General features: G+C 42.3%; 1 protein-coding gene across 1 annotated transcript in view; it reads right to left on the bottom strand.

The window, feature by feature from the left end:
* The window catches only part of LOC143031490 (uncharacterized), a 44,976-nt gene that overhangs the window by 17,171 nt on the left and 294 nt on the right, over window positions 1–27,511 (bottom strand). Inside the window, exons 2-8 of the mRNA XM_076195407.1 lie at window positions 14,428–14,658; window positions 12,470–14,069; window positions 9,790–9,939; window positions 9,241–9,431; window positions 5,429–5,743; window positions 3,614–3,706; window positions 884–988 (exon numbers count right to left, since the gene is read on the bottom strand). Of these exons, the coding sequence (XP_076051522.1) occupies window positions 884–988; window positions 3,614–3,706; window positions 5,429–5,743; window positions 9,241–9,431; window positions 9,790–9,939; window positions 12,470–14,066 (2,451 nt within the window). The 5' untranslated portion in view covers window positions 14,067–14,069; window positions 14,428–14,658. The remainder of the gene's footprint in view (window positions 1–883; window positions 989–3,613; window positions 3,707–5,428; window positions 5,744–9,240; window positions 9,432–9,789; window positions 9,940–12,469; window positions 14,070–14,427; window positions 14,659–27,511) is intronic.

Genomic DNA, 27,511 nt, shown 5'->3' with positions numbered 1-27,511 from the left:
AATAGGCAATGCAGGGCTCCTCGAAAGTGCCGTAAATACCTGGAGAGAGCGAAGGTTGTTTTTCTTTTCTTAGCTCAGGAAAGCTCTCTTGAAACATTTTGAAGTGAAAGGGGGGAGAGAGGGGGAGAGAGAGGGAGAGGGGAGAGAGAGGGGTGAGGAGAGAGAGGGGTGAGAGAAGGAGGGAGGGGAAGAGAGAGGGGTGAGAGGGGTGAGAGAAGGAGGTAGGGGAAGAGAGAGGGAGGGAAAGGATGAAGAGAGAGGGAGGGAAAGGATGGAGAGAGAGGAGAGAGGAAAGAGAGAGAGAGGGAGGGAAAGGATGGAGAGAGAGGAGAGAGGAGAGAGGAAAGAGAGAGAGAGAGAGAGAGAGAGAGAGAGAGAGAGAGGGGTGAGGGGGAGAGAGAGGGGTGAGGGGGAGAGAGAGGGGTGAGGGGGAGAGAGAGGGGTGAGGGGGAGAGAGAGGGAGGGAGGGGAAGAGAGAGGGAGGGAGGGGAAGAGAGAGGGAGGGAGGGGAAGAGAGAGGGAGGGAGGGGAAGAGAGAGGGAGGGAAAGGAGAGAGAGGGAGGGAGGGGAAGAGAGAGGGAGGGAAAGGAGAGAGAGGGAGGGAGTGGAAGAGAGAGGGAGGGAAAGGAGAGAGAGGGAGGGAGGGGAAGAGAGAGGGAGGGAAAGGAGAGGGAGGGAGGGGAAGAGAGAGGGAGGGAAAGGAGAGGGAGGGAGGGGAAGAGAGAGGGAGGGAAAGGAGAGAGAGGGAGGGGAAGAGAGAGGGAGGGAAAGGAGAGAGAGGGAGGGAAAGGACAGAGAGGGAGGGAAAGGACAGAGAGAGAGGAAAGAGAGAGGAAAGAGAGAGGAAAGAGAGAGGAAAGAGAAAGAGAGAGAGAGACCATACCTTGTTCATCAGGTCTCCACTCTTCTTGGAGGCAGCAACACCGTGACCCTGACCGTAGCCCCTCGCGATGATTTCTTGACTGATGTCGTGCCCGCCTACGTTCACCTGGAAAGTGTTATTAGCTGTAGTCCGTTATGTTTCTGTGGATGCAATCCCCCCTCCCCGACCGCCACTGATGCCCCCTTCTGGGCAACTGACGGAGGGATAATTTTTGTCACAATTAATATGCAACTGAAGATGAATGCAGAGGGTTCTGCCTTCAAGAAGACTTCAAATTTAACCACTTCGGTACAATGATTCCTACATAGACGTCATGAGGTGTGAGTGGGTATATGTGGATGCCAATGTCAGCGTCTTGATTATACATTTTTTTCAGTAACAAGAGTTATCCCCGGATTCTGTGAACCGACTTGATCACGTTTTCTGTGTTTATTATTACATACATACATATACCAAGGCTTTTTCCCCCTTACAAGGGAGGTAGCCAAAAAGGAAAAGGCATAAAATCATTCCCACCCATTCCATCCCTGAATACACTCCACACCCCTCCACCCTCCCTCCCATCTTAGCACCTCCTGGATGACGGGTCATCCCTGCACCTTGTCCACTGTCCTGGGTCAGAAGCAGTGTCGCAAGACAGCACATCCACAGCAACGCCGCTTCATTAAATCGGCGACCACCCCTCTCCGTCCCCCCATTGCATAAAAGGAGATGGGGAGAAATCCCTTCAGGCTGCGTCAAATTTTGCTCACTCATACTACCTCACCCCCCATCCCCCCGCCCATTCCACCTTATGCAATCACATCATCATCCATATACAACCATTCTCCATTCACCTGTCTTCTGTCCTCTCCCGTCCTTCCTCAACAGACATTCCCCTCTTCCTCAAAGCCCCCTTCACCCCATCCATCCACCTCATCCTAGGACATCCCCTCATGTTCACTCCCTCCACATCTGCCTTCCATACCTCTTTTACTAGTCTTTCTTCACTCTTTCTTTCCATGTTGTCCAAACCATCCTAATATTCTTTCATCAACCCTATCTCCCAGCTCCCTTTCCACCCCTGTACCTCACTTCCTCATTTCTCACTCTATCTAGCCTAGTAACCCCCATTATACTTCTCAGACACCTCATCTCAAACACATTCAAACTCCTTCTCTCCTCTTCTCTTATGTTCCATGTTTCTGCCCCATACAGTGCTGTTGGCACAATCACTCCTTCATACAGTCTCCTCTTAGCATCCATTCCCAAATGTCTATTCCTCATTGCACTCTTTAATCCACCAAGGCATTTTACTCAGAGTAAAAGAGAACAATACAGCAGTGGCTTTATAATTTATAATGTGAGTAGTGTGATGAATTGTGCATGATAGCCAATGCTCCATGCGATAACTTGACTCAAACTCAAGTGGTTAATACGTATCTGGGGACGAATGCCGAGGGCACTGCATTCAAGATGACTCCAAATTTAAATGTAGAAGAAAGGAAAATGAGGGGGGTGAGGGAGCATGTTTGAGAAATAATTTGATACAGCCCAAAGGGATTTCTCCCCGTCTTCTCCTTTTCTGCATGAGGGGACGGAGAGGGGGGGTTGCCAAATTAATGAAGCGGCCTTGCTGTGGATGTGCTGTGTCTTGTGACACTGCTTCTGACCCAGGGCAGTGGACAGGATGTAGGGATGACCCGTCATCCAGGAGGAGCCAAGAGAAGAGGGTGGAGGGGAGTGGAGTGAGTAGGGGATGGAATGGGTGGGAGTGGTTTCTATGCCTTTTCCTTTTTGGCTACCTCCCTTGTAAGGGGGAGAAAAGCCTTTGGTATATGTATGTATAGAAAGGAAGATCCATAATAGGGGGGGGGGGAATTCAGGGGGATGAAACGGTTAACGTTTTCAATACAAGTCAAATCCTCTCGCGCAGCATCAAATGCATCACACTACTCGCATCATAAAATATAAAGTCACTGCTGTATTAATTGTTCTCTTTAACCGAGTAATAACATAGAAAATGTGATCAAACCAGTTCACAGAATCTGGGGTTAACTCAGCTACAACTCCAAAATAAATATAATCAAGACGCTGACGCCAGCATCCTTGTCTACCCACTCACGCCTCATGACACCTACGTAGGCGTCATCGTATCAAAGAGGTTAAGAAGTGTGGTGCAAGTTATGAGGACGGATACAAGATGAAATGTGGAAGTGAGAGCATTTATAGAAGTGCACACCTGGATGTAATATAGCAATAGAAAATTAAATATTAATTTTGTAAATTATAATACATCAATGTAATATATGTTATTCTTGGCAGAAATTAATGATAGAAAAGGTTACTAAAAAATATAAACAAACATAGCCACTTTGGTTAGTTGAGACACCGTCTTTGTTTCGGCAGTGGAGGCTGAAGAAATTAAAGTATGATCAATTTGTCTATTCTAACCTATGAACCTAACCTGCATTTAGTAATGTGGTACCTGCAATTCTAGAGGACATTAGGGTCATCATCATCTCTGACCTGCGAATCTATCAAAACAAAGATGGTGTCTAAAAGAGTCAAAGTGACTTCATTTGTTTCTCTATAGATTTTAACTTTTTCTGATAATGACTTCTGCCAAGAAAAATATTTATTACATTGATTTATTATAATTTACGAAATTAACATTTTTCTAATGCTATACTGCGTAGGTGTGCACTTCTAAAAAAAAAAATGCCGTACGTCCGTGTTACGAGAGCTTACCTGGACAATGACGTCTTTGTAATCTGGATTCCCAATGCAATGAAGCTCCAACTCTTTGCCTCCTCCGAGCCTCTCCGTGAGCCATTCCCGTCCCTGCGTGGTGAGGAAGTCGTGGTGAAAGTGACCATGGAAGTGATGGAGATCGTTCACTTCTGGCATCGTAACTCTTACAGCAATTGATATTACGCCCTGAGAAAACTATGCAGGGCCCTCACATGTGGGAGTGGGGGTGCATATGCCCTAGGATGGCAGCACATTTAGGGGGGGGGGGGGCGGCAATTCTAGTCTGGTAAAATATAGTTAAAAAAAAAAAGGTCAAAGGAACCCGAATATTTTACCGTAATATACAAATTTTCCGTTAGAATAGACAGAATACGAAATATTTTCCCCCTAACCTTTCTGCAATAGGGATGTTAAATAACATTTTTAAAATCTGTTTAATTATTTTGCCAGCCCATAGCTACAATCAGCAGTAAGGAATAGTGGAGATGGGATGTGGTGATGGGGGAAGGGGCATCACTAAGAACATCGCCCCAGGGCGGCACTATGAACTTTGTTCAAACTAGAAATGAGGCATCGAGAACGGAGAGGAATAAATGCTGCACCTCCCCAGTACGGAAATATGGTTCTTACAGCGTCTGACGTTGACCTCTTCAATACGAATTAAATACACTTGCCTGACATACAATGACGCATCCCAAAACTTGCACTATAAAATATAAAGCTACAGCTGTTTTATTAATTTTCTTTCACACAAAATGTTTATAACCACAGAAAATGTGATCAAGCCTGTTCACAGAATACAGGGGTCACCAGTCAACTACATCTAAAAAATAAATATAATCAGAATGCCCACAGTGGCATCTTTGTATACTCACATCTCATGATGCCTATGTCGGTATCATCGTATTCTAGGAGTTAACCACTTCACTACGGGACTTAAATCTCACGGGCAGCAGCCAATGCCAGCAGTATGACGTGTCGTAATAATACTCGCATCATAAAATATAGTCACGGCTTATATCGATCGTTCTCTCTTTCACCCGTGAATTTTGAAAACCACAGAGAATGGGATTAAGAGCAGATTAGGGAGAATGTAAAAACACAGGGGCGACTACAATAAATATAATCAAGACGCCGATATGGCAGCATCGCGAATCCACTTGCTCCTCATGACGCCTACGTGTGCGGCACTGTATGGAAGGGGTTAGGAGGCAAAATGTCTTCCGCGTGATGCCCGCATTTCCCCCTTTCTATTCTAGACACCTCAAATACATTCGTGATCTTTGCCAATTCCGCCATTACTGTCGAAAGGTTTTCCTCGTTTGATCTCTTGATTATCACTCACTGTTGCAGTGTTCAACTGTGATTTTGCAGTGAAGGAAAGGAGAGAGAAAGGGAGGGAAGGAGACATGAGGAAGAGAGGGAGACAGGTACGGAGGCGTTTGATAGTAAGAGACGAGAGAATGATTGTGATGATGTGATTCGGTTTAACGTCACAAACCCTCCCCCTATCAGGAGGCTAAGACAGTGCCCCTTACGGTGGACCTTGTAACATGGAATCTAATGAACCATACCCCGAGCAGGGTTCGAATCGTCATCATCTCTACCTTCGCCGCAAGTGATATGGTTTAACATCACAAACTCCCCCTATCAGAAGGCTAGGACGGTGCCCCTCACAGAGGAATTTGTAGTGTAACAACACCCTCACCCACTCATCCAGCAAGATACGAGATAACGCATTATAACATCAACCCTTAGGGCAGACTTGTGACGACCAAGACGGTCAAGGAAGTCCATAGTAGGTCGCGTTACCTGCCGCAGAAGGTCTGGATCTGCCTTGCGTAGGGGCCTGACGTTCTTGAGCGTGAACTCCGTCAGGAACGGGGTGAAATCCTTCGTGCTCCTGGGCAGGAGGGCCAAGTCGTCCTTCTTCGCGATGACCGAGCGACCATTGTCGACTAAAGTCACCATAAACTCCTCCACTTCCCACAGCTTCTCTTCCAGTTTGCCTTCCTGCCGCTCCCCTTCCTGTTTGTCCTCCTGCTGCACCTCCTCCTTACGTTCCTCCATCACGGGAGACACGATTCGCACTCGTTCCCAAGTGTCCTCAACCTGGAGTCCATAAATCTGAAAAAGAAAAAAATATATATATATATGAACTACACAGGTTACGTATTTACCTAGTTGTATTTTACGGGACGAGAGCTATGCTCGTAGTGACCCGTTTTCGTATCTATCCACATCCAGTTTATTCTTAAAATCGTGTATAGTTTTGGCACTCACTGTTTCTCTGTTTAGTTTGTTCCAGACATCAATCACTATGTGGGAAGCTATTTTTTTTCAGGTCTCTTCTGTGACTGTCCTTTAGTTTTTCTTCTTGTCCTCTTGTTTCTCTTCTGTCCCATTTTAATAAGTCATCTCTATCGAGAATTCCCATACCTTTCATAATTCTGTAAATGGTCAACAAATCACCTCTTTCTCTTCTCTGTACCAGTGTTGACAGATGTAATTTCTCCAATCTTTGTTTGTATGTCAGATTTGACAGTGTAGGTGCCATTCTAAGAATATTTGTGCTCTTTCATCTCTACCCAACTTATAATGTACCAAATTCCTCACCTCGCATCTTTTCTTCTTCCCCCAAGTCTGATGGGGTACGCCTCCTAGATCTCTTAACCACTTCAGTACGACTCAAATTCTCGTGCGCAACATCAGCTGTCATATGTACGATGCATCACACTACTCGCATTATGAAATATAGTCACTGCTGTATTACTTGTTCCCTTTCACTCCGAGTAATAGTAAACACAGAAAGTGTGATCAAACCAGTTTACAGAATCTGGGAGTAACTCATGTAAAACTACAAAAAAAAAGTATAATCAAGATGCTGACGTCTGCTTCCTCATGTACCCGTTCACGCCTTATGACACCTAAATAAGTGTCATCGTACTGAAATGGTTAATCCAACACTCACCGACCACCACCTGTGCGGACATTTTTACGTGGACACATACCAACAGCTTTTTTCCCCCCTAACAAGGGAGGTAGCCAAAGTCGAAGGGATAAATCCACTACCACGCATAGACATCTTTACCCAGAATGTAAACCCACTTCGGGAATTGGTGTTTTACGTCCTGGGGGGGCCAATTCCCAAAGTGGGTTTACGTCCTGGGCCCAAACCTCCGCACAAGTGACAGTTGGCGAGTGTTGGATTAATGGACCTAATCGCATCTTGCAGCACAGCAAGACGGCAGGGCCTGACAACTGAAGATGGTTTACCCCCACGTCTTTGACCATACAGCAACCTTCTCTCTCCTCATGTATGGCAACACTCTCTCCTCATCTGCTCGTTAAATAATTCTCCGACAAAAGAGAAATTTACACATGCCAGAGAGAGACTATTAGCTCCCCACCGCCTCCCGCCATGGCAACTTCACATGTCCCTTTCCACTCTTCCCAATATGGGGTACAAGACCAGTGTTTCCCAACCTTTTCTGGCTTGTGGCATCCTTGCCAAACCCTTCAGAAGTCCCCAGCACCCTTATTAGAAAATCTAAATTCTAGTTTGTCAGTATTTTGTCAATTCAACATCAGTGAAACAAAATTTTGTCCCTGGGTAATATGAAAATACTTATCTTTACACTGATGCTGCTTTAGTGATCAAAAATGGATGACAGAGTCGGTAATACGAAAATTATTTTTGCCCTAAATTTTGGCGGCATCCTCAATTGATCTCACGGCACTCTTTGGTGCCGTGGCACACCGGTTGGGAACCACTGTACTAGACTATCACGCATACACCAAGGGATTTCTAAAGTTGCTAGGTTTCAATTCCGATATCAGTCTTTTCAAATCCTCTCCTTTGAACATCAGCTGAGGCAAGCCTCAAACCCCCCACCGTGGTCCCCAGCCACGGGACTAACCTCCCCAGTAAACGGCTCAAGCTCACTGGCCCTGACGGGGCTCAATCTGCCGACCCTGTGATTCACTTCACCATGGTCTTGGATCACGTGTTTGAACTTGTGATCAACAATTATTAACCTCCCGGATGAGAGCTCAGAGCTTGTATGACCAATCTATGGGTAATACTATAACCTTACACACCCAAACACCCCCAACTCCCCACCCATGAGAGTTGAAGTAACGACTCACAGCACAGCGATACTGAAATTATTTCAGCCCTGGGCAGGAGTCGAACCCGGACTGCTGTAGTGGCAGGTGAGAATTCTAACCACAGTGCCATGAGGTATGTGACACGAGACCAGTGCACTGCTCCCGTACTGGCCAAGATTGGGATGTAGCCAAAGTCGAAAGACATAATTTGACTTTCATCCATTCCATCCCCACCCACTCCACTCCGCTCCGCTCCCAACATCCCTCCCTCCCTTCTTGGCTCCTCCTGGATGACAGGTCATTCCTGCATCTCGTCCACTGCCCTGGATCAGAAGCAGTGTCGCAAGACACAGCACATCCATAGCAAGGCCACTTAATTAAATCAATATAGAGTGAGCAACAAATTTAAGAGCAACTTAGACATTGCTAGATACAGGGAGGGAACACCACGAGCGTGGCTCCACTTCCCGTAAGATACAACATACATACATACATACATATACCAAGGCTTTTTCCCCCTTCCAAGGGAGGTAGACAAAAAGGGAAAGGCATAAAAACACTCCCACCCATTTCATCCCTAAATACACTCCACACCCCTCCCACCCTTCCTCTCATCTGAGCACCTCCTGGATGACGGGTCATCCCTGCACCCTGCCCACCGCCCTGGGTCAGAAGCAGTGTCGCAGGACACAGTACATCCACAGCAAGGCCGCTTCATTTAATCGGCGACCCCCCCTCTCCGTCCCCCTTTGCATATAAGGCGAGGACGGGGAGAAATCCCTTCGGGCTGCGTCAAAATTTACTCACACATACTACCCCACCCCCCACCCCCCCGCCCATTCCTCCTCATGCAGTCACAACATCATCCATATACAACCATTCTCCACTCACCTCTGTCTTCCGTCCTCTCCCTTCCTTCCTCAACAGACATTCCCCTCTTCCCCAAAGCCCCCTTCACCCCATCCATCCACCTCATCCTAGGACGTCCCCTCATGTTCACTACCTCCACATCTGCCTTCCATACCTCTTTTACTAGTCTTTCTTCACTCATTCTTTCCATGTGTCCAAACCATCCTAATATTCTTTCATCAACCCTATCTCCCAAATCCTTTTTCACCCCTGTTCTCCTCCTCACCTCCTCATTTCTCACTCTATCTAGCCTAGTAACCCCCACCATACTTCTCAGACACCTCATCTCAAACACATTCAAACTCCTTCTCTCTTCTTCTCTTATGTTCCACGTTTCTGCCCCATACAGTGCTGTTGGCACAATCACTCCTTCATACAGTCTCCTCTTCGCATCCATTCCCAAATGTCTATTCCTCATTACACTCTTTAAACCACATACAACTAGATAAATACAGTGATGTCAAAGTCACTTCATGTCCGAGGTGAGCGGCAGTCGGGAGCCATTACTCAGAACAGATACCCTTTCTAACTTCTGTGTCGCAGCTTTGGTGTAATACGGTCCCCAAAGATAGAAATATTCTCAGTTTCCATGAACACCTGCTTACCTCATCAAGAGCAACTTGCTGAGGAACCTGCCTCTTCTTGTCCATGAATTTCTGAAGGAGATGGGCGAGGTTCGCCTTATCCAGTCGTTGTGTGGTGGTCCAACCATAGAACTTAATGGGTGATATGGCATGAGCAAACCAGCCCATGGCCATGTAACGGCAACTTTGTGATGCCGTCCCTTGACGCCACCCTATGGGAGAGGTACGGTGGTCAGTAGATGATTGGGCTCGTCATGTGGCGTTACACTCAGAAAGGTCGTCCCTACCCCCTATCCACTACCCAAATCAGTAGCAATGAACCAACTATTGACGGGTCATCTATATAAAAATGCACGTATAACAAGCAACAGGACTACATAATTGTAGCTGCATGCTACAACAATCAAGCAATCATGCATGCATGTGTCTATCTTTATATCAAGAGCTTTTTCTCCCTTATTAGGGAGGTAGCCAACCCAAAGGCCAATCCCGTCCACCACCCTCGTTACCCTCTCATCTTAGCTCCCCGTGGACGAAGGGTCTTACGTGTGTACGCCCTAATTCCCCCACCTTTAGTAGCGGCAGAACCCATAGTACTGGACTCGTTCATTCTCTTGGGGAACTTGCACTTGGCACAATACAGGAGGTCAACGGCATTCTTGGCACCGCAGTGAGGATCTGGACACTTCCAAACCATTCCCGATGCAGCAGCAGACGCACCTGCTGGCACAAACGAATATGCGTAAAAATCGGAGACGTCTGAATTCCTACTCAGCCAAAATGAGGAGTCATTATTATAAAATATTTTTTTCTTTTCAAATCCATATACAAGGAGGCTATATACTGACAAAGACTAATCAAAGTTACACAATTCAGCTTATCCAACAAAGCAAGAAGTGTAATAACCTTCCAATATATGGTTACAGCTTAAACTACAAACTTAAAAACTATATATGATAAGGAATCTTTCTAGTTGTAGAAAGTTTAAGATTGTACCAATATACTAAAAAGAATAATAAAATATATATATATATACATATATTGAAATAATAAATACATAGATATACCAACAGGTTTTTTCCTCCTTACAAGGGAGGTAGTCAAAGGCATAAATCAACTCCCACATAATAATAATAATATATATAACACTAAAAATGCAACAAAGCCTAAAGTGTGTCCCAGGAATCACACTAATTTGGCTAATGCATGGCCTATATACACATACATACATATACCAAAGGCTTTCTTCCTCCTTACAAGGGAGATAGCCAAAAAAGAAAGGCACAAAAACCACTCCCACCCATTCCATCCCTATCACACTCCACTCCCCTCCACCCACTTCCCTCCCTCTTATCTTGGCACCTCCTGGATATACATACATATACCAAGGCTTTTTCCCCCTTACTAGGGAGGTAGCCAAAAAGGAAAAGGCATAAAATCATTCCCACCCATTCCATCCCTGAATACACTCCACACCCCTCCACCCTCCCTCTTATCTTAGCACCTCCTGGATGACGGGTCATCCCTGCACCTTGTCCTGCCCTGGGTCAGAAGCAGTGTCGCAAGACACAGCACATCCACAGCAAGGCCGCTTCATTAAATCGGCGACCCCCCCTCTCCGTCGACCCATGCATAAAAGGAGAAGATGGGGAGAAATCCCTTCGGGCTGCATCAATTTTTGCTTACACATGCTACCTCACCCCCCATCCCCTGCCCATTCCACCTCATGCATCACATCATCATCCATATACAACCATGCTCCATTCACCCGTCTTCTGTCCTCTCCCGTCCTTCCTCAACAGACATTCCCCTCTTCCTCAAAGCCCCCTTCACCCCATACATCCACCTCATCCTAGGATGTCCCCTCATGTTCACTACCTCCACATCTGCCTTCCATACCTCTTTTACTAGTCTTTCTTCACTCATTCTTTCCACGTGTCCAAACCATCCTAATACTCTTTCATCAACCCTATCTCCCAACTCCCTTTCCACCCCCGTTCTCCTCCTCACCTCCTCATTTCTCACTCTATCTAGCCTAGTAACCCACGTCATATTTCTCAGACACCTTATCTCAAACACATTCAAACTCCTTCTCTCTTCCTCTCTTATGTTTCATGTTTCTGCCCCATATAGTGCTGTTGGCACAATCACTCCTTCATACAGTCTCCTCTTAGCATCCATTCCCAAATGTCTATTCCTCATTACACTCTTCAATCCACCAAGGCATTTACTCGCTTCTCTCAATCTACATTCTACCTCCACCTTCACTCCACCTTTTCCTGCCACATTTGCACCCAAGTATCTAAAACTATCCACTTCCTCCAGTCGCTCTCCCTTAATGCTCACTTCCAGTCTACTGCCACTTTCACCCCTTGTACATCTCATCACCTTACTTTTACCCACATTTATCTTTAGCTTTCTTCAATCATATACTCTCCCAAACTCTGTCACCAACTTCCTCAATCCCTCCTCCAATCCTGCCACAAGCGCAGTGTCATCAGCAAACAACAGCTGGCTCACCTCCCACTTTTCTCCATTTTCTTTAACCATCTCCAATCCCTGACCCACTACCCTTGAATTTACCTCTCGCACTACCCCATCCATGTGTAAGTTGAACAGCCAGGGCGACATAACGCATCCTTGACGCAGTCCCACCTTTACCTCGAACCACTCACTCTCTCCATTTCTAATCCTGACACAAGCTCTACTACACTCATAAAGACTCTTGACAGCTCCTAGATATCTGCATAACCTCCAACAGTGCCTTTCTGTCTACCCTATCGTAAGCCTTTTCCAGATCCATAAAAGCCCAAAAAACATCCTTTCCTTTCCTATAGCTTTCTCACATATTTGTCTTACCACAAAGATCTGATCTACACATCTTCTACCCGTCCTAAATCCACACTGTTCCTCACCAATTACTCCCTCTGTTCCTCTCCTAATCCTCTCAATCAAGATCCTCCCATAAGCCTTCCCAACTACATTTAACAAGCTAATCCCTCTGAAACTACTACATTTAACAAGCTAATCCCTCTGAAACTACTACATTCACACTTGTCCCCTTTCCCCTTGTAAAGTGGAACTATACAGGCACTCCTCCAGTCCTCCGGCACTCTACCCTCTCTCCAGCAAACATTAAATAACCTCACTAGCCAGTCCACCATCACTGTACCTCCTTTTTTTACACATTCTGCATGGCATCCATCCAGACCTGGATATACACACAAACAAAAATCTCCGCTGTACTCACCCGATGAGGTATTACTGCCACTGCCTCTCTTGGTATCCAAACCCTTCTTATGGTTCTTTTTTACGACTTTCCCTACAACTACTTTCTCCGCCCCAGAACTGGAGGCTGTTGTCTGCTGGGGTAGTGACTCTTGTACGTTATCGGAGGAACAGGGGATACTTTGTTGATTTACTGTTGACGTGATGGGGTTAGGAGAGGTGGCAGAGAACGAAACGGCTGAGGGAGGAGGAGGGGAGGGAGAAGCATCAAGACTATGAGAAGAACGTTTTCCATCAGAATCGCTTTTACTCGACTTGTCTTCTGCTCGACATTCGATCGTGTTTGTCGGAGGGCACGGGTTATAGTGAGAAGAAACGTCTGGGTCTTCCGTGTTCTCCAAACACTTCAAAGCAGGTTTTCCAGTATCATTCCAGCTAAACAAATCCACAAAGGACTCTTCATGGTCGTAGAATGTCGGTCCGTACTTCGCCTTCACTGCCTCTACGCAAACACACCCTGCAACTTCTTGCACAGCAAGCTCGGCTCTGTCGTAACTATTGGTGGTTTCTTTGGCCGAATTAGAGACCTTGTCGTTAGATTCAAATGTGACCTCTTTGCAGTCCAACTCTGCTTCTGCTCTGTTTCCAAGGACTTCATCTAAACGAGGAACCTCCTGAACCTGAAGATCACATTCCTCTTGGGTCACTTGGACCCGATTCACAACTGGACGCTCATCCTTTGGAAATTCTTCTATTGACGTCAGTTCTTCGGACAAGATAATGGGATTCTTAAACTCAGGCTCCTGCGGCAAATCCTTGTGCAAGTTCTCTACAACCGTGGACATCCCGGCACTAACCTCCACAGGCTCAGAACCTGTCAATACATCTTCCTTGGTTATCAAACTCCTGTGGATTGGACTTGTGAATATATCCGCTGTGGGAACTGGGTGTACGTATCTATCTGCCTGATCTTCCGACACGTACCCTTTTGGTATGATCTCCCAAGGAACAGGTTCCTGAGGTCTATCGCTTCTTCCAGGTTCCTGACGTCCTTCGTGTTCTAGTAACAAGTCTCCGTGTACTTCGACTAAGAGATCTTCCTCAGTCTGGACTGCATCGTGCGGAACGTCAGTGGTCCCGAGTGACTCGTCAACACCGTGGCAGTTATCAACGCCCTGGCTAAGTTCCTCAACACCCGTGTTCTCCAGGTTCGGGTCACAGTTTCCGTTAGACGATACGTCTATGACGGGTTTCTCTACGAATACGAATGCCTCGGGATTCAGTTCTTGTTCTCCTCCTACTGACGCTTCAATGGGTTCCACAACAAAATCTATTCCTTTTCTTCCTCTTCCTTCCCTCACCCGTTCGTCACATTCCGCAGAACCTCGGCCAGCCTCGACTACAGAAACAGTGTCATGGCCACGACTGCTACAGAAGGCTTTTTTGTCTCTCGCACTGCCTTTGGGGTACGGAGTACTCCCTCTCCTCGGCGAGGACTCCCTTGAGGTCTCATACCCTTTCTGGTGCTCTGTAGCAGCCACAAACGGAATGCCTCGGAAGCCCTTTACGTGTAGCCGGTAGTTACGCAAACTGGCACCGATTAAGCAGCTCTCGCACATCCGCTGTGGGGGGAAAAATACGTGAGAACAGATCTGTATGCCTAAAATATATGCAAGTATAAAATCACTTTGCCCTTTTATCATATGATATGTAACTTTGTCATTTTTTACGTATTTTGTCTCACGATCACTAACACTGACCCACATTTCTTCTTTTAATTCTGGATGAAGGTGGGAGGGGGAGAGAGAGAATAAGAGGTAGCGAGGTAGAGAGGTAGAGAGGTAGAGAGGGAGAGAGGGAGAGAGAGAGAGAGAGAGAGAGAGAGAGAGAGAGAGAGAGAGAGGGTTTGATGGAGAAAGGAGAGAAAGGGGATAGAGAGGGGGGAGAAGAGAGAGAGAGATGGGAAGCACCCAGACTCACTGCGTCCTCGTCCCTGCAGAAGTCGACGTAGCAGAAGGGTCGCGAGGCGTTCCCTCTACTGGCACTGCCACTCCTGTCGGCCCCGCAGGGGCTCCTCCTTCCAAAGGACCTTGCACTGCCAGGGGACCTCCTGGGGAGACTGCCGCCGATCTCCGAGGAGGAGGACGCTCCGGAGGAGAGACGCACACGGTGGACGGTTCCGTACGAGCTGCACAGCTGGACCACCTCACTCTGAAAGTCGCAGCATGTAATTGTACAATTCAAATGATTAAGACGAAGATAGGAAGAAAAGGGAAGGGATTACGTAATACATAAATACACACACACATATATATATATATATACACACACACCCATATATACATATTTTCTATCAACCACAATACACTTTAATTCTAAGCCATCAACATCAGAAGGACCATGGAGGCACATGCAGAAACTGAAAAGTGGTACACCCAAGGACTCGAACCTACAGCAAGCACGTGACCAATGCTGTAATGACTTAGACCAATACACCATCAAGAGAGATGTACAGTATATATATATATATATATATATATATATATATATATATCAATGGCCTTTTCCTCCTTACAAGGGAGGTAGCCAAAGGCAAAGGAATGAAATGCACTCCCACCCATTCCATCCCCAACATACTCCACTCCCATTCACCACCCCTCCCTCCTTCTCTCTTATCTTGGCTTCTCCTGGGTGAGGGGTCATCCCTGCATCTCGCCCACCCCACTGCCCTGGGTCAGCAGCAGTGTCACAAAACATAGCACATAACAATATTAATAATAATAACAACTTATATATAAAATAGTAAAAAATTGTACCAAAGCACATAATAATACATACATACATACATACATATACCAAGGCTTTTTCCCCCTTACAAGGGAGGTAGCCAAAAAGGAAAAGGCATAAAATCATTCCCACCCATTCCATCCCTGAATACCAGGGTTGCGGAGTCGAAGTCGGAGGGAGTTGGAGTCGGATTTCTAAGAGTACTAGGAGTCGGAGTCGGAGTTTTTTATCTGACTCCAACTCCTTAAGTCCAATAAAATTATTTTTTTAACATGGTTTCCCTGTTTGGTTTTACCAGTTGCACAATTTAGCAGTTTTTGTATGGTTTTGCTTTTATTTTTGGAGGCAATAGTGAGTGTGTGCAGTGTATATGTACGCTAAGTGGTGTCTCCAGATGGAAACAAAAAACAATCCATCAATAAAAAAATAAAAAAAATACACAATACTGTCAAGCTATTGTTGTCAGTCTGGGTAAAAGTCTTTGTGGTCATGTATTTGTAGTTGTTTCCTGTAAGGAGAGTGAAACTATATATATATATATATATATATATATATATATATATATATATATATATATATATATATATATATATATATATATATATATATATATATATATATATATATATATATATATATATGTTTGTGTATATATATATATATATATATATATATTTATATAGATATATATGTATCATATTTTGTACTATACTGCAATGCTTCTACTTCAACATAAATAAACATCAATTCGTACTGCCACCATGTGACAGCATTGTGTACTACTTGTACTAACTAATGTAAACAAACAGCTGCAGATTCTGCCTGAAGCAGTGTCTCCCAGTGAATTTTCTTTTCCTTCATTTTCGGTAGTTTTATCACATTTTCCTTTAATAGAAATATGCTAGATTATGATAAAGCTACTTCAGAATATGAAAATCATACATTTATCAAAGAAATTTAGTGGTTTGAAATATACAAAATAGAAACAGGCTACTGATCATGGTTACTAGTGAATACGATAGGCCTACAAGTGAAGCAATGAAAAATAGAAATCAGAGTAAAGAAAATCACGAACCATTTTAATCTAATTTAAAACTGATTATGTTATAAAGACAATTGAAAATTAGGCCTATATATCCCTTCCATCCTCACATCTTAGCTCCTCGTGGACGACAGGTCATCCCTGCATCCCGCCCACCACTCTAGGTCAGAAGCAATGCAGCAGGACACAGCACATCCACAGCAAGGCTGCTTCACTTAATTGGCGACCCCCCCTCTCTGTCCCCTCACATAGGAAATGGAGGACGGGGAGAAGTCCCTTCGGGCTGCGTCAAAGTATCATTCACACTTTCTCACTCACCAAAACCCCCCATCCTCCCATCCCTTCCCTTTCTTTTCATCACAGTATCATCTATACACAGCCCTTCTCCACTCATCCTTATCTTCTGCCACCTCCCTTCCCTGCTCCACAGGCATTCCCCTCTTGCTCAACGCCCCTGTCACCCCATCCATCCATCTCATCCTCGGTCGTCCTCTCAAATTCACTCCCTTCCATACCCCTTTCACCAGTCTTCCTTCATCCATTCTTTCCATGTGTCCAAACCATCCTAATAGTCTTTCATCAGCCCTCTCAGCCAACTCCTTTTCCATCCCAGCTCTCCTTCTCACTTCCTCGTTTTTCACTCTATCCAGCCTTGTAACCCTCACCATACTTCTCAGACATTTCATCTCAAACACATTTAAACTCTTCCTCTCTGCCTCTCTCAAATTCCATGTCTATGCCCCACACAGCACTGTTAGCACAATCACTCCTTCATACAATCTCCTCTTTGCATTAAATCCCAAATGTCTATTTCTCATTACTTTTTTTTAAATCCCCCAAGGCATTTATTTGCTTCTCTCAATCTACAGCTTACCTCTACCTCTACTCCTCCCCTTTGCGGCCACATATGACCCCAAGTACCTAAAACTATCCACTTCCTCCAGCCTCTCCCCTCTAAGACTTACTTCCAACTCTCCACCATCCTCTCCTCTTGTACACCTCATCACCTTACTTTTACCCACATTCACCTTCAACTTTCTCCTATCACACACCCTCCCAAACTCAGTCACTAACTCTCCCAATGCCTCCTCTGACCCTGCCACAAGTGCAGTGTCATTAGCAAACAACAACTGACTTACCTCACACTTTTCTCCATTTTCCGCAACCAACTCCAGTCCCCTGCCCATTACTCTTGCATTTACCTCCCGTACCATCCCATCCATATACACATTGAACAGCCATGGTGACATGACACATCCCTGACGTAGTCCCACCTTTACCTCGAACCATTCACTCTCTCCATTTCTGATTCTAACACAGGCTCTACTACTCTCATAAAAACTCTTGACTGCTCTTAACAGCTTTCCCCCAATACCATATATCTGCAAAACCTCCCACAGTACCTTTCTGTCTACCCTATCATAAGCCTTTTCCAAATCCATAAAGGCCCAAAAGACATCCTACCCTTTCCTAAAGCTTTCTCACAAATCTGTCTTATCACAAAAATCTGATCCACACAGCCCCTACGTCTCCTAAACCCACACAGCTCCTCACCAATTACTTCCTCTGTTCCTCCCCTAATTCTCTCAATTATAACCCTCCCATACGCCTTCCCAACTACACTCAATAAACTGATCCCTCTGAAACTACTACACTCACACTTGTTCCCTTTTCCTTTGAAAAGCAGAACTATACATGCACTCCTCCAGTCCTCTGGTACTCTACCCTCCCTTAGACACACATTAAACAACCTCACTAACCAGTCTACTATTACTTTACCTCCCTTCTTCAGACACTCCGCATGACACCCATCTAATCCAGGTGCCTTACCTGCTCTCATCATTTTAATTGCTACTTCCACCTCATCTTTTCTTATTTTTCCCTCATTTTCCTCACCCATCACTGTCATTTTCTTTGCACCTCCCACTGCTATCACCATTCCCTCCCTATCCTCCTCTACATTTAACAGTTCCCTAAAATATTCTGCCCATCTTCCCCTTATCGCTTCCTCTTCCATTATCATCTTTTCATCTTTGCCTTTCAGTTTTTCTTTCCTACTTGAATCAACTTCCCCTCCTCTTTTAATCTTTTAATAATAGTAAAAATAAAATATTTAGGCCAAATCTTGTACATTGTGTAATGTGACCTTGGTAAAGACAAATATTGATATACTGGTATACGGAATAGTCTGGAAAACCTTACTATTGAGTGACTACCAGATCTTAAATATTACCTAGATATACAGTTTGCATGATTTGGCTATGGTTTTTTTTTTGTAGGAATTGGTAAACAATAAGCATTGGATGCAAGAACAATTTAGATTACTTTGCCAAAGTTTCCTACTTTTCCCAGTGATGTAGCCTAAGCTACTTGTAAGGTCCTACCTGTTGTATGATAAATGCTAATTATGAGATAGGCTAAACTAGCCTCTCAGTTTGTTGGCCAAGGCAATCTCCATAAGCTAACCTAGCCAATCATTAGCAGTTTGTATTATTTTTAAGACTTTGATGAAGAGAGTGTATATACAGTATATGTATATGTATGTATATATATATATATATATATATATATATATATATATATATATATATATACAGACCAAACCTACTTCTTTTGGTACATGTAATTGGGTTCTTTAAAAAAAAAAAAAAAAAAAATAAGATAAAGAAAATTAAAAAATAAAACTAATGCAATGATAAAAAAAATTATTTCTAATTTGTTTTTACTTTCTTAATTATTTTATTGTTTTATCTTTATTTTATTTCATTTTTATTAAAAAAAAAAATATATATATATATAAATAAATAAAAATCCCAAAATAACCTTATAATCCACATTTACCTTTCTTTTTACCATAAATTGTCAGGTGGAATTTGTTTTCCTAGACTATAGGCTGCCTCTATTCATAGGGTAGTCTAGGACTCTAACCTATATTTCTCATAGGCTAGTCTTACCAACCATTTTCATCACATTAAGATATCAGTTTACCCTACTTACATAAAGTACAAACTATTTTTTTTTATTTGCAAATTTCAATTGAGTACTCTATAAGTTATATAATTATGAATAATGCCTATTTTTTTAATGTTTACAAATAAGAAATTTGTATAGATTTGAGCTTTAACCTCGTTATTAACGTAATAATACTGGTAGATTCAAGGAACATATAAAATATTTTATTATAAGAAATTTTTATAGATTGAATTTTTAACCTAGTTATTAACATAATAATACGGGTGTATTCAAGGTACAGTACATATATTTTGTTATATTCTTGAAAGCTTTGTCTGCATTTTTACCATTACAGTAATTGGCAAGCCAACAATAGCTGTAAAATACTGTCTATAGATGTGCACTGTGAAATAATTTGTTGCTATTGTGCAAATAGAAAGCAGTAGGTCTCATTATTCCAAGTTTAAAAAATCTAAAAAATTTGATATGTTTTGTGTTGAGAAAATTTAATAACCATCCAGTATAGAATAGTTTTATAGCTAGTTACAGGATATATACCATTTATAGAAGTTTCCAGAATGTAGTTTGTATTAATGTTTCATTCATTCTATACTATGGGAGTTATAGCCAGTGGAATGTATTTCTATTTTTGATAAATACTCAATATAATTATTAATTCAAATTTCTGAATAATTTGTCAACTGTCAAGTGACAGAGATAATTTTCATCTTTAAATAATTCAAACTAGCTACTTTACCTTTGTTGACAATCTAATTAATTCAAATTATGTTAACATCTAGAACTCCATCATGTACACACATACATGACAGTGTAGACAATAGTATATATCCACTATGTATGCACTATGCACGTACATCTTCATGTATGTAAAAGTCAATGGAAGTGTTTTTGTGTGGTTTACTGTTTTGTAGGAGCTATGTCATGCTGGGATAATGCCCTGAGATAAACTTTGACCAGTCTCAGAAGCCAGATAGGAATGACAGAGCATATGTCACAGTATTTGGTGATGACTGAAAAGGGGAGGAACAACAGCAGCTATGAACAGTGTGCACAGGGGAAGGTTGTCTCTTTCCTGAACTGATTCCTGGTTTTTATGATAACATGGTGAAATTAATTCTGCAGTAAGTACTAGGTAGGGCATCCTCCATTAACCTTTCCTCATCATGATTTGTCACATTTTTTCCTAATATTGTGATAGAAGGTTTATGAGATTGGACAAATGAAATAACAGATGATTTTTTTTGGGGGGGGAGGGGAGGGGCACAAAGGAAAAAGAAAATATATAGCTTGAAGTGGCAACTCTGCCATGACAGATTTGAAAGTGCTCATAAGCTGGTAGATGATCATGAGCATAAATAATACCATTATATATTTAATATATATATATATATATATATATATATGTTTATACAAATATACGTGCTTGTGTGCATATACAGGTAGTCGTCGACTTACGACATATGCGACTTACGACTCATCGACTTTACGACCACGAGATAGTGCAATAATATCTAACATTTAATAGAGTAATAGAATTGCAATGTTATGTCTGGCAGTGCAGTACAATTACTTTGCACACCGCGAGACGCAAGTACGACAATTTTGGCAGGCTGCCGGCGGCATCAGCATTTCAGCCAGCTAAATATTCTTTCATTTTGTTTGTTTGAAGTAAAATGTTTCCTAATTTTGCATTGCATTTTGTATTTCTATATATTTCGCAATTAATAAATGTAACAGTAAAACTTTTTTTTATGCCTAGGCTAATTTGTTGTCGATAACAATGTGTTCGGTACAGTATGTAAACGAAAAGAATGTGTTTTGAAACCAAATTTTATCTTACATTTTGTATTTTTATATGTTTTGCAATTAATGAAATGTAACAGTAAAACTTTTTTATGCTTAGTTTGTTGTCGATAACAATATATTCGGTACAGCATTTTGTATTTTTATGTTTTGCGATTAATAAAATGTAACAGTAAACTTTGTTTATGCTCAGTATATTTTCGGTATAGTACGTAAATGAGAAGAATGTGTTTTGAAATAGAAATTTTCCTGATTGTGCTTTGCAATGATATGTATTTAACAAACAAAAAAGTATTTGTAGGTCAAAGATGACAGGACTTTATTCAGTATGCGTAGGCCTAGGCTACGTTTCCTAATGAAAATTATAAAAAGTTAATGAATATTAAAGAACGTAGCTCAAAGATAATACGATTTTATTCAGTATGCATACGTTTCCTAAAGAAAGTCTGGTGGTAAAATAATAAAAATGTTAAAAAATAAAGTATCTAATATCATAGGTCAAAGATGATAGGATTTTTTTTCAGTATGCTTAGGCCTAAGCTACGTTTCCCAAAGAAAATCAGATAAAATTATAAAAAGGTTAAAAATACTATACAACATAGTTCAAAGATGCTAAGATTATTTCAGTACGGTAAATATAATATACAATATATATATACAGTAACAAAAATAATATATAAAGGGTAATATACACTGTATATATATATATAATTCGACTTGCGTCCAGATCGACTTACGACCTGTCTGTCGGAACCGAACTCGGTCGTAAATCGACGACTACCTGTATATATAAAGCTGGTTGAGTGTATATGAGTATATTTATCATACAAGTGAATGTTTCATGTAAAAAAATAATATACATAAAAAATATTTATAAAAATGCTTGCTGAATAGGTGTGGGAGGCTGGTATATGGATCTGCAGAATAGATTTCCACATAGGGGTCAAGGAGTTAAGGAGTCGGGAGTCGGAGGAATCAAAGGAGTCGGAGTCGGACCTTATACCATCCGACTCCGCAACCCTGCTGAATACACTCCACACCCCTCCACCCTCCCTCTCATCTTAGCACCTCCTGGATGATGGGTCATCCCTGCACCTTGTCCACTGCCCTGGGTCAGAAGCAGTGTCGCAAGACACAGCACATCCACAGCAAGGCCGCTTCATTAAATCAGCGACCCCCCCCTCTCCGTCCCCCCATGAATAAAAGAAGACGGGGAGAAATCCCTTCGGGCTGCGTCAAAATTTGCTCACACATACTACCTCACTCCCCATCCCCCTACCCATTCCACCTCATGCATCACAACATCATCCATATACAACCATTCTCCATTCACCCGTCTTCTGTCCTCTCCCGTCCTTCCTCAACAGAAAAAAGCAACATAATGACAATAATATAAAAAATAGTACCAAGCATTAAGAAAGGAAGGGATTTGCTGGAAAGGTACGATAAGGGCAACGGATGATGGGGGATGAATAATATTTGCCGTTGTTTTGAGATTCACCAACTGAAATCCCGCAGACCCAGAACGGAAAGAGTCCCTTGGGTTCTCCCTTACAGAAAGATTTGGAATGTTGTTCATACTGTATCGACATGAGATGTTTTCTACGTCATCAGACGGTAAAAGAAGGAGGAGGAAGATAAGGAAGGGAAGGAGGAGGATAAGGAGAGGAGGAGGATAAGGAGTGGAGGAGGGGGAGGAGGATAAGGAGTGGAGGAGGGGGGAGGAGGATAAACAGGAGGTGAAGGAGGAGGAGGAGATGATAGGAAGAGGATGTGAAGGAGTAAAACATGAATCTGTTTTCCCTAAAAATAGCGTAGACTCAGTGGTGACTTGATACAGGTCTTTAAGATTCTAAAGGGAATTGACATCTAAAGTGACAAAATTTTCACACTGAATGAGAATCCGACAAAAAATAATGGTCTCAAACAGTCAGGAAATAGATTTAATTTGGAAGTAGGTAGAAACAACTTCGCCAACCTTGTAGTTAATGAATGGAACAAACTTCCTGCAGAGACAGTGCAATGTAGTTCAGTTTGAAGCTTTTAAGATTTGTTAAGATAAACACCTAAGCAAGATACTGTAATGCCTGCTACCATTTATTTTGTATTGTTTATTTGTCTGTTATTATTTCTTTGGTTATCATTATTTGCTTGACACTCATTTATTATTATTTATCTGTCAATTTTTTGTTATTTACCATTTCCCTATTTGTTTATTATTCAACTATACCTATGCAATTATTCTATTTATTATTATTTATATTATTATAATTCTTCTTTTTCTTTTATTTATCATTATTATATTTTTTCCGCATCCAACCTCGTTATGGACCAAAAGGTCTCCTGCCGGCAGCAGCATCCTCATGATCCTCCTCCTCCTCCTTTTTAGTCCTCTGGAAGGAGGAGGAGGAGGAGGAGGATGTGATGATAGGAGGATGTGATGATTGGAGGAGGAGGGGGCAGAGGAGGAGGAGGAGGAGGAGGAGGAGGAGGAGAAGGAGGGGGCAGAGGAGGAGGAGGAGGAGGGGGCAGAGGAGGAGGAGGAGGGGGCAGAGGAGGAGGAGGAGGAGGGGGCAGAGGAGGAGGAGGAGGAGGGGGCAGAGGAGGAGGAGGAGGAGGAAGAGGAGGAGGAGGAAGAGGAGGAGGGGGCAGAGGAGGAGGAGGAGGGGGCAGAGGAGGAGGAGGAGGAGGGGGCAGAGGAGGAGGAGGAGGAGGGGGCAGAGGAGGAGGAGGAGGAGGGGGCAGAGGAGGAGGAGGAGAATGTGATGATAGGAGGAGGAGGAGGAGAATGTGATGATAGGAGGAGGAGGAGGAGGAGAATGAAGAAAACGAGGAGGAGGATGTGATGATAAGAGGAAGAGAATGTGGAATAGAGGAATGATGATGATTATGATGAGGAGGAGGAGGAAGAGGAGAAGGAGGAGGAGGAAGAGGAGAAGGAGGAGGAAGAGGAGAAGGAGGAGGAAGAGGAGGAAGAGGAGAAGGAGGAGGAGGAAGAGGAGGAGAGGTGTAGTTGGCTGCCAACTCTCATTACATAAGAAGTTGGAGTGAAAAAGAAGTCAATACAGAAAATCCTGGGCCTGGTCTGGGGACCAAACATCAGCCCCTCAAGGCTGCACCTCTATATGGAGGTGACAATTTATTTTATTTATTATTTATATTATCAATTTTTTTTTATTTATCATTATCATTTTTTTTTTGCATACGACCTAGCTATGGACAAAAAGGTCTCCTGTCCACTTGCTCCTTTGTAAAGACAGGCAGCCGGACCTCAACTTGGAAAAAAAAAAAAAAATCTATAAAACACACAAAAGAAAGGATCATCAAGTCGGCACGTAGCTCATGACTTCATTATTTTACTTTCGAACATGCAAGGATATTTAGTTCTTTATTCTTAAAACTTTTCTTCTTAAAACTGATTGTTTTTTTCAATAATTATTTTTTTTTTTAATAATTTCAGAGTAGTAGGATAGAAGGGATCGCTAACTAAGTGAAGCGGCTTTGCTGTGGATGTGCTGTGTCTTGCTGCATTGCTTCTGACCCAGGGTAGTGGACGGGATGCAGGGACGACCTGTCATCCACGAGGAGCTAAGATGGGAGGGGGGAGTGGAATGGGTGGGAGTGGGTGTCCGTGCCTTTGATTTGGCTACCTCCCTTATAAGGGGGAAAAAAGCTCTTGGTATATAGATGGATAGATAGAAGAGTAGACGTCTTGATTTGCTCCCTCATCCCCTCCTCTCGCATCCTAAACACGGCAAACGACTTTCACTCGTATATTCAGAGTAAAGTACTCTGAACATTTGGTGATAAATCATACAGTTGCAATTAATTTTGCCGTGTTTAGCACCACAAGCGGTGGAAGCTTCCTGACACGACCCTAATCATAACCTCCGCTGTTAAGTAAGCCCTACATGATTGATATTATTGCGTAATATTCTGTACTTTACGGTATTACTGAACACTGACCCAACACCAAATGCGCATTTGGGTCATGACTAATACGTGGTTCCAGAGATTACAATCTCCAATCCCATCACAAACCACCCCTACACTGTTGATCCTATACGATACAGAATATTGTGCAATAATACTGATCATTTAGGGCCTGCTTGACATTGTAACAGACAGGACCTACACGAGAGGGGGGGGGGGTTTCTAAGAGGTAATAAGCGCCCCATGGTGACCATGCAACATCCATCAACCCCTTGAGGACAAGTGCTTTCTACAATGCCCAGTCCAACATACACTTTCATACACAAAAAAACAAACAAACACACACACACACACATTACTTGAAAAAAACTTGAAAAGGAACAGTTTCCCACACAGAGCGATAAATATATGGAACAAATTAGACAACAAAACAGTATGTGCTAACACTATACAAGATTTTAAGATAAAACTTGATGCGGAGAGATACAAAGACGGGTCACCACGAGCATAGCTCCCCTCCCGTATATTACAACTAGGTAACTAGGTAAATACACACACATAATAGAATATCAGGACAATATAAAATTGGAACTAAGGAGGTAAAGAAAGTGGGATCTGAAAAAGATTTGGGAGTAATTATCTCAAATGACTTGTCCTATGATAAACAAATAAACAAAATTGTCAGAGAATCCTATAACTTGTTAAGATCAATATAAGTGGCATTTACATATTTGGACGAAGAAATTATTAAAAAAAAAATATTAGTCACACTGACAAGGCCTAACTAGAATATGCGGCGACATTGTGGTCACCCAGTACCAAAAAGAATATAAAGAAAATAGAAAGAATCCTGAGAATAGCCCAAAAATGGCCCCTGCACTTGCAAACTTGTCATATGAAGTGAGTGGCTAAACTAGAATTACCGACTCTGGAGCAAAGAAGAGAGAGAGGCGACCTACTGACCATCTATAGAATCATGATGGGCACAGAGATACTTGATAAAGAGGACTTGTTAAACTGGAACAAGAGAAGCACAAGAGGACATGGAAAGAAAATAAAAAAACATAGTTATAGAAGAGATCTGAAGAAGAACAGTTTTCCACATAGAGTGGTGGACACTTGTAACAAACTGGAAGAAAAAATAGTGTGTGCAAAAACCATTCACGAATTTAAGAGCAAACTAGACACTGCGAGATACAAGGGCGGGACACCATGAGGATAGCTCCCCTTCCCATAAACTACAACTAGGTAACTACAACTAGATAAACTAGGTAAATACATACACAAACATCGCCGAGGCAGTGTAATTTAGTATAGCTCAAAGCTTTAAGATTCCTTTAGATAAACACCTAAGAAATATGTTATCATACCTGCCATTTATTCTATTAATTAGTTTATTATTATTTATCATTTTCATATATTATTATCTATGTTTATTATTTACCATTATCTATTTATATTATTCATTTACTCATTTATTTATTTTTATTCATTTACTCATTTTATTTTATTTTATTTTATTTCTTTTCATCTGACCTAGTTATGGACCAAAAGGTCCCATGTTAGTATGCTCTTCCTTTGTAATCACACCCTGCTTATTTCTTTTCATCAGTATTCATTATTAATCATTAGAAAGCTTGCTGACTGAGCAGGTTAGGGTGTGGCAAAGGTCGAGAGGATGGCGGTTGGAACCAAGCAAGGGCATTATTATGGTTCATTAAATTCCACGCTACATAGTCCTCTGTGTGGGGCATTGTCCTAACCTTCCGATTGGGGGGAGTTTGTGACGTTAAACCATGTCATCATTACTATTAATCATTGTAGGCCTAATCATATTTTATATCAAATCTTTTAGTTTGTGGAAGACTTTTAATTGCCTTGGGGTCTTTCAAAAGTCTTGTACTGCCGAGCAAAACTTTTGACATTCCTGGTAACAGGTTGTACAATTCCCCAGTAAATGCTCTTCACTTCAGGGCTCTGAAGTCTTGAACACACTTATAACAATTGTTCCAAAGCAGATGTTACTTATTTTCTTTTAAGATAATAAGACAGTGTTATCTCTATTGATTTATCATTTGTTTCTTTACAGAAGTGAAGAAAAGGTGAAAAAAATCGAACTAAAAATATTTGCATTAGTCTAATGCAAATATTTTTAGTTCGATTTTTTTCACCTTTTCTTCAGTAATCTAATGATTAGATTAAGGGAAGTAAAAACCTACCCAAATCTATAGAAATTATTCCCAGGTGCCATTCACCTAATTTTACAATTAGATAAGACTGGATAACATTCCATATACCACTCTCATTGATAACTGCAACCTCTGCCATTTTTGTACACAGATTTAATTAAATCGAAATAATTTTACTTTTGTACTGACAGCAAGTCACCAGTCGAGAGCTACTGAGCAATGCAGCCAATGCAGAATTATTCACAAAACACATATTTCTCCACTGCATAACTTTTACATGTCCTAAGCCAAATCATTGTACTATTCTTATTTTTCTTCCTATATTCAGTATTTGAAT

Source organism: Oratosquilla oratoria, chromosome 12 (assembly GCF_046742065.1).
Source record: "Oratosquilla oratoria isolate Oo_2021 chromosome 12, ASM4674206v1, whole genome shotgun sequence".
NCBI lineage: Eukaryota > Metazoa > Arthropoda > Malacostraca > Stomatopoda > Squillidae > Oratosquilla > Oratosquilla oratoria.
The sequence above is the reverse complement of the archived record's forward strand: the minus strand, read 5'-3'. Positions and strand labels throughout refer to the sequence as shown.